The following is a 13,565-nucleotide window of genomic DNA, read 5'->3' on the forward strand; positions in this document are numbered from 1 at the left end:
CACGTGCTCATCGGTCCAAGGACACGTGGGAGGGAGCCTCACCGTGGAACACGCGGGTGACGCGTCCCAGGGCGGCACACCTGACGCGTGTAGCGTGTCGCCCACCGATGCCGACCCCACCCGTGTCAGTGTTTAGAAAGCCACGGAGCTGCCCGGCCGGCGAGGCTCCGCCGTGGAGCACCGACCGAGGAACCAGGAGGCCCCGGCTGCGGGCTCGGGCCCGGCGGGGGCGCGCGGGAGGCAGCCGATCCATGATGCTCTCTCATCATGCATGTTCCTCTCTCTCTCCCTCTCCCTTCCTCTCCGACATCAATAAAAATGTATTTTAAAGATAAAAATTTTAAAAAGAATAATATAGGTTAAGTTCATTCCACTTGATCACAATGCTGAGGCTCAAGTTTGGAAACAGTAGATACACTGGGTGGCCAGGTTATTATGATCTCTGAACGCATAATAATCTGGCCACTCAGTGTATATATACTTATATTTGTATTTATATTTATATTTATATTTATATTTATATTTATATTTATATTTATATTTATATTTATATTTATTTTTATATTTATTTTTATATTTATTTTTATTTTTATATTTATATCAGAGGCCCGGTGCATGAATGCGTGCATGGGTGGGGTCCAGCCAGCCTGGCCAGGGGCAGGGGACATGGGCGGTTGGCCGGCCTGCCTGCTGGTCGAACTCCTGGTTGAGGGGACAATTTGCATATTAGCCTTTTATTATATAGGATCTACACGGAGTGGCCAGATTATTATGCATTCAGAGGTCATCATCATCTGGCCACTCAGTATACATATATACACATATCCAGGGGTCCTCAAACATTTTAAACAGGGGGCAAGTTCACTGTCCCTCAGACCGTTGGAGGGCCGGACTATAGTTTAAAAAAAAACAAAACTATGAACAAATTCCTATGCACACTGCGGGCCCGGGACGCATCGGCTGCTAAGCAGGACAGGCAGTGGCACCCGGCGGGCCGGATACATGTCCTCGGCGGGCCGCATGTGGCCCGCGGGCCGTAGTTTGAGGACGCCTGACATATACATATGTAACACACTATATTCTAGTATACACATATACACACACACATACACCTATTACATGCGTCTATTACATTACCTATACACAGATGCATGCACACATGTACACACAGCACATCATATATTAAATACTATACCTATGTATACACGTGTACCTGCATAATGCATCAGATAGTGCATGGTATGTACACGTGTGCATGCACAAATACATATGTAACACATTATGTATTACCTCGTGTATATGCCATACGGGAGTGCACACACCCATGCATTTGTGTGTGTGCACGCATAAAAGGCTCATTTTTTTTTAATGTTATTTTATTGATTTTTTACAGAGTGGAAGGGAGAGGGATAGAGAGCTAGAAACATCGATGAGAGAGAAACATCAATCAGCTGCCTCCTGCATACCTCCCACTGGGGATGTGCCCGCAACCAAGGTACGTGCCCTTGACAGGAATTGAACCCGGGACCCTTCAGTCCGCAGGCCAACGCTCTATCCACTGAGCCAAACCGGTTAGGGCAAAAGGCCCCCCGGCAGGCGCGCAGGTTTCGGGACGATGGGTCTCCTGCACTCCCCTGCAGGGTGCATCACCGGGGGAAGGCAGGAGAGTCACGCAGCCCGCAATCCGCTCCTGAGACTGAGAACAAGGACGAGACATCGCCCCGGGTGGGTGTTCCCGGCCCCATCAGGCTCTCTAATTAGGTCGGATGACTTTTGATTTCCCTCGTTCGGAGCTGAGCCGCGATGAAATCCCACTTTAATCAACCCTGCGGCCCCCACTCCCCAGGGGAGATGTCCCCCCCCCTCAACCCCCGCCCGCTGGGAAATTCCACCCGGAGCGTGTCCCTCTTGCCTCAGTCCCCGCCTCCCTCAGCAATAACGAGGCCCCGCGTGTCAAGGCCGCGTGGGTCCTCGCTGAAGCTGCTGCTTCAGCCTCTGCCCCACGCCTCTCCCGATCACGAGGTGACTCACAGGAGCCACGCGGAGACGGAGAGAACGGAGCGAAAGTGGGAGGGGCGGGAAGGCGAACACGGCAGTACCCACACATTAATTTCGCTTCAGCAAGAACCGCCCCCAAGGCGCCAGAGCCACCGTCGGCTCCGGAATTGTCTGCGGGGTGAGCCGGGCCCCGGAATTGTCTGCGGGGTGAGCCGGGCCCCGGAATTGTCTGCGGGGTGAGCCGGGCCCCGGAATTGTCTGCGGGGTGAGCCGGGCCCCGGAATTGTCTGCGGGGTGAGCCGGGCCCCGGAATTGTCTGCGGGGTGAGCCGGGCCCCGGAATTGTCTGCGGGGTGAGCCGGGCCCCGGAATTGTCTGCGGGGTGAGCCGGGCCCCGGAATTGTCTGCGGGGTGAGCCGGGCCCCGGAATTGTCTGCGGGGTGAGCCGGGTTCCAGAATTGTCTGCGGGGTGAGTCGGGCTCCGGAATTGTCTGCGGGGTGAGTCGGGCCCCGGAATTGTCTGCGGGGTGAGTCGGGCTCCGGAATTGTCTGCGGGGTGAGTCGGGCCCCGGAATTGTCTGCGGGGTGAGTCGGGCTCCAGTCCTGCTGCTGAAAATCACCGAGGTATACGGAGGCCGAGGAGGAAGAACGATGAGGATAACAGGAACCGTTCCGTTCTCATCGTGTAATTTGTTTCCACCCGTCATCGCCCCGGTTTCCCGTTTCTGTCTGCGGTGTAAGACCTTACGCTGAGGGACGGGTTGATGGGAAAGACCGTCTCTTTGCACAAAAAGCGAAGAACCCTAAGGAGGTCCCCGTCCTGCGGGTTCCCGTGGGGCAAACGTTTTCACGGGAAAAACGCCAAGGACTTCTTGAGTCCGCAAACCCGGGGCCCGGCTCGGTGCCGCCGCGGCGCCGCCTCTGGAAAGCGCTGCCCGCAGGAGGCTGTTCCATTCTCCGTGTTCCTTCCCTGGATTCCACTGAGGAAGCCGTTTTCAAACACATACAGTGTTGGTGTCAGAGAGGGGGAGAGGGAGAGAGAGAATCATCCATGAGGAGAGAGAATCATTGGCCGGCTGCCTCCTGCACGCCCCCCACTGGGGATGGAGCCCGCCACCAGGGCCTGTGTCCTGACCGGGAGTCGAACCCTGACCTCCTGGGTCCTAGGTCGATGCTCAACCACGGAGCCTCGCCGGCCGGGCTGAAGAAACCATGTTTAAAGACGGTTCAACCCACATAAAGACATTTAAAAAAAGTGAGTATGACTGAATAATAAACAGTTTAAAGAACATTTCTTATTAAAATATTGACGTCTACCAAGACTGACTTTTTCAAACATTTACCGGACTCTTACTGTTATGCAATAGTCAACGATCAGAACAAGATCCAGCCCTTACATCACTAAAATCTCCCTGGAAGTGCAAGACATAAATCCGGTACTGCATGGAGCACCGAACCCTCCCCCCCCCCCCCCCCGGAATGATTCACGGAAAACCATCAGATGCTGAAATGCACAATATTGACAAATTCTTTTTTTAAAAATATATATATTTTATTGATTTTTTACTGAGAGGAAGAGAGAGGGATAGAGAGTTAGAAACATCGATGAGAGAGAAACATCGATCAGCTGCCTCCTGCACACCTCCCACTGGGGATGTGCCCGCAACCAAGGTACATGCCCTTGACCGGAATCGAACCCGGGACCCTTCAGTCCGCAGGCCGACGCTCTATCCACTGAGCCACACCTGCCAGGGCCGGAATGATTCTTAAGAGCAACATCACCACACCCTAAAGAGATTTTCATAAATTTCCAATAAAAAGACCCTAAAGAGTCTGTCTGCCCGGCTGCCGGCGTGGCTCCGGGGGTTGAGCGTCCACCTCGGAACCAGGAGGTCAGGGTTCGATTCCCGATCAGGGGCACAGGCCCGGGTTGTGGGCTCCATCCCCAGTGGGCGGGCGTGCAGGAGGCAGCCGATCCATGATTCTCTCTTGTTATGGATGTTTCTATCTCTCCCTCTCCCTTTCTCTCTCTGAGATCCATAACAACATATTTCTAAAAAAAAAAAAGAAAAAAGAAAAAGAGAGACGCTTGTCTGACACGGACGTGTGCCTGCTCCCGGCGTTCCATGTAACGTGTGGTTTACCCCGTGACTGAGCATCATCAGTGGGTCCCGAATGCACCCCACGAGCACACATACGTGAGGCTGCCTGCCCGCCGCCCTGTGAGCGTCACGAGTCAGTCCAGCCGGGTTCTCCTCGGAGCCGCGGGTCCCCGCTGTGTATTTGACGCAAAGAAAACGTAAGGGTCCTCTGAAAATGGTCACACCAGGCCCAGCTCGGCGGCCTCCTCACCCCCATCTCCCCGGCTGCCCAGCTGGGCCGCCAAGCAGGCCGCCTGCCCGGGGACGAGGCAGCACCTGGAAAGGAGGCGGAAGTCGGGGTCACGCTCAGACCTCTCACGAGGCCCCCGAAATGCCCCGGAGCCACGGGGGAGACGGCACCCCGGTGGACGCAGTACCGATTAGGCCCCGACTCCGCGTCCCCAGCCGCCACCCGTGGACAGACACCGAGCCGTCCGGAACGACGGCCGTCTGGGGGAGATGCAAGCGAGGGCGTGTGCCTCGTGGAGAAGGAAACCTCGGGCGCCCGCCTTCCCCGCTCTGCGCTTCGTCGTCCGTGAAGAAACACGCACCTCGGAGCCTCTCGCTCCCTTGGGACCCGTGCACCTACCCCCTCATCAACCAGCTCCAGGCGTCCTCAAACTCCGGCCCGCGGGCCACAGGCGGCCCGCCGAGGACATGGATCCGGCCCGCCGGGGGCCGCTGCCTGTCCTGCTTAGCAGCCGACGCGTCCCGGGCCCGCAGTGCACATAGGAATTTGTTCATAGTTGTTTTTTTGGGTTTTTTTTTAAAATATATTTTTATTGATTTTTTACAGAGAGGAAGGGAGAGGGATAGAGAGCTAGAAACATCCATCAGCTGCCTCCTGCACACCTCCCACTGGGGATGTGCCCGCAACCAAGGTACATGCCCTTGACCGGAATCGAACCCGGGACCCCTCCGTCCACAGGCCGACGCTCTATCCACTGAGCCACACCGGTTTTGGCCATAGTTTTTTTTTTTTAACTATAGTCCGGCCCTCCAACGGTCTGAGGGACAGGGAACTGGCCCCCTGTTTAAAAAGTTTGAGGACCCCTGATGCTAAACACAGTAACTCCTGGCCCCTCGCTCACTTTGTTACACTGTGTCTTTTTTTTTTTTAATCTTTTTTTTTTTTTTTTTACTGATTTCCGAGAGGAAGGGAGAGGGGGAGAGAGAGAAACACCAAGGATGAGAGAGAATCACGGATCGGCTGCCTCCTGCACGCCCCCCACACTGGGGATCGAGCCCGCCACCCGGGCCTGTGCCCTGACGGGGAATCGAACCCGGGACCCTTCCTTCCTCAGGCCGACACTCTATCCACGGAGCCACACCGGCCAGGGCCCTGGTGAATCCTTCTCAGCCGCGCGGCACTTTCAGCGGGTCCTGCCCTCGGCCGCGCCTTTCCGGTCACATCCGGGAGAACGCGCTGACACCGTTGAACGGATTCGGAGTGCATCTAACGAGGGCCTTTCGGCTGGAGCGCCGTGGATCTGACGTCCCCCGGGAGGGGCGCGGGGATCCCCAGAGAACCGTTCAGGAGCCCGGCGCCACGCCGTGTCCCCAGTGAGCCGCGTCGTCATCGAACGGGACACCCATGGGAGTGGACGCGGCCCGGCAGCAGGCTGGACGCTCTAAGGCATGGCCGGATGAGCTCAGCCCAGAGGAACAACGGACAGCACAGACGCGCCCCCCCCACGCGGCCCGCACCCCGATGGCACCGAGGGCGCTGCCTGACCCCGTCCTCCTCCCGGCGGCGGCGGGGTCCAGACGGATGTCAGCAGGGACTCAGGGTCCCCACTCCCGCCTATTCAGACGAGGAGGCATCGCCATCGGGGTGGGGTGGGGGGAGCGGGATACGGGCTGGTGGTCAGACAGAAGCGGGCTGCGTCCCGGAAAAGCCGCCATCCCTTCAGCGCCAGCTGGAGCGTGCGTGGCAGCCCGCGGGCCTGTCTGGGGAGCTGGTGACAAAGGAGGGGGTTTCTTTACGGCGGCCTCGGCCAGCAGCACCATGGACCCCAGCACAAGGGGCTGATTCTGCAGCATTAGCGCTATGGGGCCAGCCCCCCCCCCCTTGCCGCATGGTTCTGTCTCATCACGGATGTTTCTCTCTCCCTCTCCTCTCCCTTCCTCTCTCTGAAAGCAATAAATATGTGTTGTTGTTTTTTAAAATTGGCTTCCCCGCCCTAGCCGGTGCGGCTCAGTGGCTAGAGCGTCAGCCTGCCGACGAAAGGGTCCCGGGTTCGATTCCCCAGTCGGGGCACAGGCCCGGGTGGCAGGCTTGATCCCCAGTGAGGGGCTGTGCAGGAGGCAGCCGATCCGTGATTCTCTCTCCTCGTGGATGTTTCTCTCTCTCCCTCTCCCTTCCTCTCTGACACCAACAAAAATACATTTTTTAAAAAAAGGACAAATATTTGCAGCCTGCGGACTGAAGGGTCCCGGGTTCGATTCCGGTCAGGGGCATGTACCTTGGTGGCGGGCACATCCCCAGTGGGAGGTGTGCAGGAGGCAGCTGATGGATGTTTCTCTCTCATCGATGTTTCTAACTCTCTATCCCTCTCCCTTCCTCTCTGTAAAATATCAATAAAATATATTAAAAAATAAATAAATAAAATGGGGGGAAAAAAAAGGACAAATATTTGAAGACACACTGACAGCCTGCGGGCACAGCACGGGGGACAGGCTTTGCCATCTAAACTGCCGGATGGGGCACGGGTGCAGCTGGGGGTGGGGCAGAGGCCAAACCCACTGAGGCGGGGGCGGGGGCGGGGAGGGGGAGGGGGAGGAGGGAGGGGGAGGGGGAGGAGGGAGGGAGGGAGGGGGCAGAACTCATTTGTCAGCGGCTTGTACGTGGCTGTGCACATCCCATCCCCCGCCTGCCCGCTCACGGCCCACACGGCTCCCGGAAATGAGAGTGCATTACGGGCGCTGTGCTCCCTCCCTCGCTCTCAGCAGGATCTGCCGCCCGTGCGCTGATATCGCATCGCAAAGCGCTGAACGCGTGTCCAGCGAACAAGCCACAGTGCGTCTGGGTGCTGCCTCCGCGGCCGCGACGCCCGTGTGTACCCACAACGGTAACCCCCACTGTGCCTCGTGCTCCCATCCCATTGGGGATCTGTCCGTCCCACTGGGGATCCGTCCTTCCCATTGGGGACCCGTCCGTCCCATTGGGGACCCGTCCGTCCCATTGGGGATCCGTCCGTCCCATTGGGGACCCGTCCGTCCCATTGGGGACCCGTCCGTCCCATTGGGGATCCGTCCGTCCCATTGGGGATCCGTCCGTCCCACTGGGGATCCGTCCATCCCACTGGGGATCCGTCCATCCCACTGGGGATCCGTCCATCCCATTGGGGATCCGTCCATCCCATTGGGGATCCGTCCATCCCATTGGGGATCCCCGCAATCACAGTCCCGGCAGGCAAAGTGCCCGTCCCATTTAACCCAACAGGTGAGCGGCCCTTCCGAGGGGAGCGGGGTGGGGGCGCTGTGCCGGGAGCCGGCATCTGAGCGGGACCCCAAGTTCCCTCGGCGGGGCCATGTGAGGGGACAGGGGGCTGCCTGCCTGTGGGGCTTAGAATCACAACCCCTCCCCCGGCCCGGCCCGGACCCGCCGGCGTGGCTCCGTGGATGAGCATCGACCTAGGAACCAGGAGGTCAGGGTTCGATTCCCGGTCAGGGCACAGGCCCCCGGGGTGCAGGCTCGATCCCCAGTTCGGGGGCGTGCAGGAGGCAGCCGATCCGTGATTCTCTCTCCTCGTGGATGTTTCTCTCCTTCTCTCCGTCTCCCTTCCTCTCTGAAATCAATAAAAATATTTTTTAAAATAAATTAACGTTATGACCCCCCCCCCCAAAAAAAGTGGGAGAGCGGCAGGCTTAGGACGGCCTAGCACCCACCGGCCGCTTTATGGCAACTGTGTCCCCCGTGGCTCAGCATCAGCCTCCTCCTATCCCCATCCAACCGGCTGCGCCTCTCCCGTCCGCCCGGACGCGGGCGCTCCTGGTGTAATGCGGGCGGGAGGACGCTGGGCACGGCTTTAAGGGACCCCTTAAGAGAAACGCTCTTTATTGAGGGCGGGGGTGGGGAACGTTTGACAGGAGGGCCATATTCCGGTGATAAGGTCCATGATACCATCGGGTGTGGCCCTGCCAAGGCATTAGGGGTGAGTTCGGGAAATGCTTGACCAAATACAGCAGGCTGCTTTTTAAAAAAAAAATATATTGTTATTGATGTCAGAGAGGAAGGGAGTGGGAAAGAGAGAGACATCCAGGATGAGAGAGCATGGTGGATCGGCTGCCTCCTGCACGCCCCACCCTGGGGATCCAGCCCACAACCCGGGCCTGTGCCCTGACGGGGAATGAACCGTGACCTCCTGGCTCCTAGGTCGACGCTCCGCCACGGAGCCACGCCGGCTGAGAAACACTTTTTTTTTTTTTTAATATATATATTTTATTGATTTTTTTACAGAGAGGAAGGGAGAGGGATAGAGAGTTAGAAACATCGATGAGAGAGAAACTTCGATCAGCTGCCTCCTGCACACCTCCTACTGGGGGTGTGCCCGCAACCAAGGTACATGCCCTTGACCGGAATCAAACCCGGGACCCTTCAGTCCGCAGGCCGACGCTCCATCCACGGAGCCACACCGGTCAGGGCCGAGGAACACTTTTTTGATTCGTGGTCTCGGTCCTGGGTCCCAAGGGCCAGAAGTGCCAGCGATGACGTTTTATTTATTTATTTTTATTTACTTTTTCCAAAGACCTAGGGGAGGGTGGGTTTGCTCTGCGACCCTTCCCTTCCTTAAACATAGGTGGGGTCCGAGGACAGGAGCCTGGGGTTAAAGCGCGCTTTTCCGTTCAAAGGTTCGTATTCCAAACGACCGAGGCCCATACAGTGAACACAGCGACACGCCAGAGCACGCGTGTGTGACACTGGCAATCACCTCCATCGGCCCATCGGGCACTGGGGTTGCGTGTGCCCGTGTGTGCTACTGTGCGTGCTCCCGATGGAAACGCTTTATTTCACTTTATGTTCATTAATGCTCACCGAGGATTATCTTTCCATTGATTTTTTGAGAGAGAGAGAGAGAGAGAGAGCAGGAGGGAATGAGGGAGGGAGAGAGAAACATCCATGTGAGAGAGACACATCGATTGGTTGCCTCCCACATGGGGTTGGGGGTCGGGGGGTCGAACCTGCACCCGGGCACGAGTCCTCGACCGGGAATCCAACACGTGACCCTGCAGCGCGCGGACTGACGGCGCTCCGACCGCCGAGCCGCACTGGCCAGGGCCAATGAAAACCCTTCCGAGCAGAGTCCACATTGGCGGTCCGGCTGGGCCCGAGCTCTGGGCGGCCAGAGCACCTGGCCGGGGAAGCGGTTGGGACCCACGGAATGGGAGCGGCAGGGAGCAGCCTCGGGGAATCCCACCGGCACCGGGAAGTCCGTGCCCTCGCCGCGGGAGGGCCCTGTGTGTGAGCGGGTTGGCAGTGGCCCCGGCATCGCTTCCCGGGGCCCAGGACCGCGCTCTGTCCACCTGTGCACACGGCGGCACCAAGTTCTCTAAGCTCGACACACGGACACGTCACACGGACACGTCACACGGACACGTCACACGCACCGACCTCCGGGTCCCAGGGCTCCGCCTGCCCAGGACGCTGTCAGGGTCTCCGTTTGAGAACGCCCAGAGGCGCGGGGCGGCGGGGGGCGGGGCAGGGGGGGGCATGGGGCTCGTGAAGAAGCCGCTGGCAGACCCTCCTCCACGACCGGGATGCACCCTAGGCAGGCCGCGAGGACCAGCCATTCTGTTCCTTTCCTCACAACACCAGAGGCCAGTGACAGCCAGTTAGACACACGCCTGGGAGCCGTGTGTGTGTCCGTGTGTGTGTCCATGTGTGTGTGTGCGTGTGTGTGTCCATGTGTGTGTGTCCATGTGTCCCCGTGTGTGTGTGTCCGTATGTGTGTGTCTCTGTGTGTGTGTCCGTGTGTGTGTCCATGTGTGTGTGTGTGTGTCCGTGTGTCCGTGTGTGTGTCTGTGTCCGTGTGTGTGTGTGTCTGTTTTTGTGTGTGTGTCCACCCGGCTGCTGGCATGTGCATTTGGCTTTTTTTAAAATATGTTTTTATTGATTTCCGAGAAGAAGGGAGAGGGAGAGGGAGAGAGAGAAACATCCGTGATGAGAGAGAATCATGGACCAGTTGCCTCCTGCACGCCCCCCACTGGGGATGGAGCCCACAACCCGGGCCTGTGCCCTGACCGGCCATGTGAACCTGACCGGGCATGTGAACCCTGACCTCCTGGCTCCTAGGTCCATGCTCAACCCCTGAGCTGACCGGGCGGGTGGCCTTGGTCTCTCACCTCCCGCCTCCACCCTGCCTCTCTCCTCCCCGGTGTCCCGCGCACCATCATTCCCGAGGCTCTAACTCATCGTCATCCTTAGCCGCCAGCCCGCCCGGTCCCCTTCCTCCAGGCACCAGCGCGACCCCCCGGCCACCGTCCCACCCGCAGCAGCCGAACCCCTGGTTCCGGACGAGCTGGGAACGGAAATCCCTGCCGTGGACCCCTGCGCGGGACCCCCGGCCCCGAAGCTCCGGGAGGATCTGCTTCCAGGAACTGGGGTGCACCGGGGGGACCCTAAGACCCTCCTCTCCGTAGGTCCCTGTGGGAAAGGCTGCTTGGGGGGGCGCGAGGGGAGCGGGGAGGGGACCACACAGAAACGCAGACCCCCGGCCCACGCTCGGGGCGCCAAGGGTGACCCCCCCCCCGCGGGGAAGGGCAGGAGGCGGCGCCCCGCTCCTGGCCCTGCTGCTGGGGAACTCGGGGGACAAGTTGGGGCTGGCGACCTGCAGCGGTGCGGGCGCCGGAGGCTGGAATCCGGGCGCTAAGCAACGCGGGTCTCCGCAGCCAGGGAGCCTGGCGGCCTCCGCACCCGCACCCGCACCGGGACGGACCGCCCTGGCTCACCTCCTACAGGTCACAGGGCGCCTCCCCCACTTCCACTCAGCCCGCCCCTGCCCGCGCCCCTCCAGGGCCTCCCCACCGAACACCTTTAGGCGGACCGGGCTAAGGTCTCCCCCTCCCCCCGAGTCCTCCGGGGACGCACCTGCCGCAAAGGGGCCCCCCCCGCAGACCTCGCCGGCCACATGCGCGCGCGCACACACACACACACACCCACGCCCTCGGTCCCCGCCACCCCACCCCCCCGGCCACGCACACCTCCCACGCGCTCACTCCCAGCAAAGTTAGTCCCGGAGCCCGAGGAGGCCGGCGGTCCCCTCACCTGTGGAGAGCAGGGCGGCCAGGCCGAGGAGCGCGGGGGGCCAGCGGGGCCGGCGCGGCCCCCACGCGGACGGGCACATCCTGGAGACCGCAGGGCAGAGCCGCCGCCCCCGGAGCGTCCGGGCGAGGGAGACGCCGTCGCCGAGTCCCCGGAGGCCCGCGCGGGGCTGCGTGGCCGGGAGGGGGCGGGCGGCTAGGGGCGCGGGCAGCCGCGGGGGCCTGCGCGCCCGGCCCGCCTGTCCATGGCCGGCCGGGGGCGGCCGCCGCGCGGCTCCGGAGTTGCTCTCCACAGCCCGGCGCGCGCCGGCGAGCCCCACCCCCTCTCCCCTCCGCCGCCCGCTATTTCACTTCAATCCTCGCGGATTCGGGTCCCTTCCCGGTGACCCGAGCGTGGACCGGCCCCCAGAGGGCCCACAAAGGGCGGCTCCGAGCGCGCGGGCGGAGGAGGCGGAGGCGGAGGCGGAGGCGGCGCGGGGGGCTCCGGGCCGGGGGGCCGGGCGTGCGGGGCGGTGCGCGGGCCCCATCCCGCCCGGCCGCGCCCGGGGAGGGGGTGGCGCGCGCCGACGCCGAAGTTTGGCGGCCGCAGCCCCGGTGCCTCCCGGCCCGGCCCGGCGGGCCCCAGGCGCGCGGAGCGCACGGCCGAGGCGGCGGCGACACGCAGGCTGGGGCGCGCGGAGGAGGACCCGCCGCAGCCGCGGAGGCGAGCGCCCGAGTGCCCCGCGCGGGTTCCGAGGTTTGCCTGGAAATTGCCCTTTTCTTTAAAAAAAAAAAAAAAGCCCCACCCATTCGGAGTGACAGCTGGGAGCCCCAATCCGCAAAGTAAACCCCACCTCCCCCCGCTCGCCCCCGCGCCCTCCCTCCCGGGCGCCCCTCCCCGTGAGCGCGGGTGGGCGGGGCTGCTGCGAGGCGGGTGGGTACCTGGTCAGCTCGGAGGAGCCCCCAACAGGTGTCCCCACGGCCAGGGCCCTTCCTTTCTTCCTCAGACCCCAGGGGAGGGCGTCCTCTGGCCTGGGGGGAGGGGGGAGCGGGGAGGGGGGGCGCCTGGGGAGGGAGTCTAACGCTCTTCGCCCGTCAGTGACCCCAAAGATCGCTGCGCTGGGGCCGCTCACCCTGCACTGGACAGTCCCAGCAATCTCTGGGCAGCAGAGCCTCTGACCTCTGACCTCAGGCGTGCCAGACTGAGGGCCCCCTCACCCCATCCCCGAATGACTGCCAAAGTCAGTGACCCTAAAAGAATTCCCACTTGAGTCCTGGCTGGTGTGACTCAGCGGAGAGAGCGTCGGCCTGAGGGACTGAAGGGTCCCGGGTTCGATTCCCGGTCAGGGCACAGGCCGCGGGTTGCAGGCTGGATCCCCAGTGAGGGGCGTGCAGGAGGCAGCGGACCCACGGATTCTCTCTCGCCATTGATGTTTCTATCTCGCTCTCCCTCTCCCTTCCTCTCTGAGATCGATAGAAACGTATTTTAAAAAAGGAATTCCCACTTACTTGGCCCCCAGTAGCTCATTGGGAGCCGGGATGGCTCCCTTCTGCGCCACCGAGGCCTTGAGAAGGAAGGGAAGGGAAGGGAAGGGAAGGGAAGGGAAGGGAAGGGAGGGGAGGGGAGGGGAGGGGAAGGGAGGGGAGGGGAAGGGAGGGGAAGGGAGGGGAGGGGAGGGGAGGGGAGGGGAAGGGAGGGGAAGGGAGGGGAAGGGAGGGAGGGGAGGGCAGGAGAGGGCAGGGAGGGGAGGGCAGGGGAGGGGAAGGGAGGGAGGGGAGGGAGGGAAGGGAGGGGAGGGCAGGGGAAGGGAAGGGGAGGGCAGGGGAGGGCAGGGGAGGGGAGGGCAAGGGAAGGGGAGGGGAGGGCAGGGGAGGGGAGGGCAGGGGAAGGGAGGGGAGGGAGGGCAGGGGAGGGCAGGGGAGGGGAAGGGAGGGGAGAGGAGGGAAGGGAGGGGAGAGGAGGGGCGGGGGGGAGGGGAGAGGAGGGGAGGGCAGGGGAAGGGAGGGGAGGGAGGGGAGGGGAGGGCAGGGGAGGGGGAGGGCAGGGGAAGGGAGGGGAGGGAGGGGAGGGCAGAGGGGGAGGGCAGGGCAGGGGAAGGGAGGGGAGGGAGGGGGGAGGGCAGTGGGGAGGGGAAGGGAGGGGGGGAGGGAGGGGAGGGCAGGGGAGGGGAGGGCAGGGCAGGGG

General features: G+C 61.5%; 1 protein-coding gene across 1 annotated transcript in view; it reads right to left on the reverse strand.

Annotated features, from left to right (window-relative positions):
- TMEM132D (transmembrane protein 132D) overlaps positions 1-11,691 on the reverse strand; it is an 87,372-nt gene extending 75,681 nt beyond the window's left edge. Inside the window, exon 1 of the mRNA XM_080650456.1 lies at positions 11,406-11,691. Within this exon, the coding sequence (XP_080506582.1) occupies positions 11,406-11,484 (79 nt within the window). The 5' untranslated portion in view covers positions 11,485-11,691. The remainder of the gene's footprint in view (positions 1-11,405) is intronic.
- Between the last annotated feature and the right edge of the window lie 1,874 nt (positions 11,692-13,565).

This window comes from Plecotus auritus, assembly GCF_963455305.1.
Source record: "Plecotus auritus genome assembly, chromosome: 13".
Taxonomy (NCBI): domain Eukaryota; kingdom Metazoa; phylum Chordata; class Mammalia; order Chiroptera; family Vespertilionidae; genus Plecotus; species Plecotus auritus.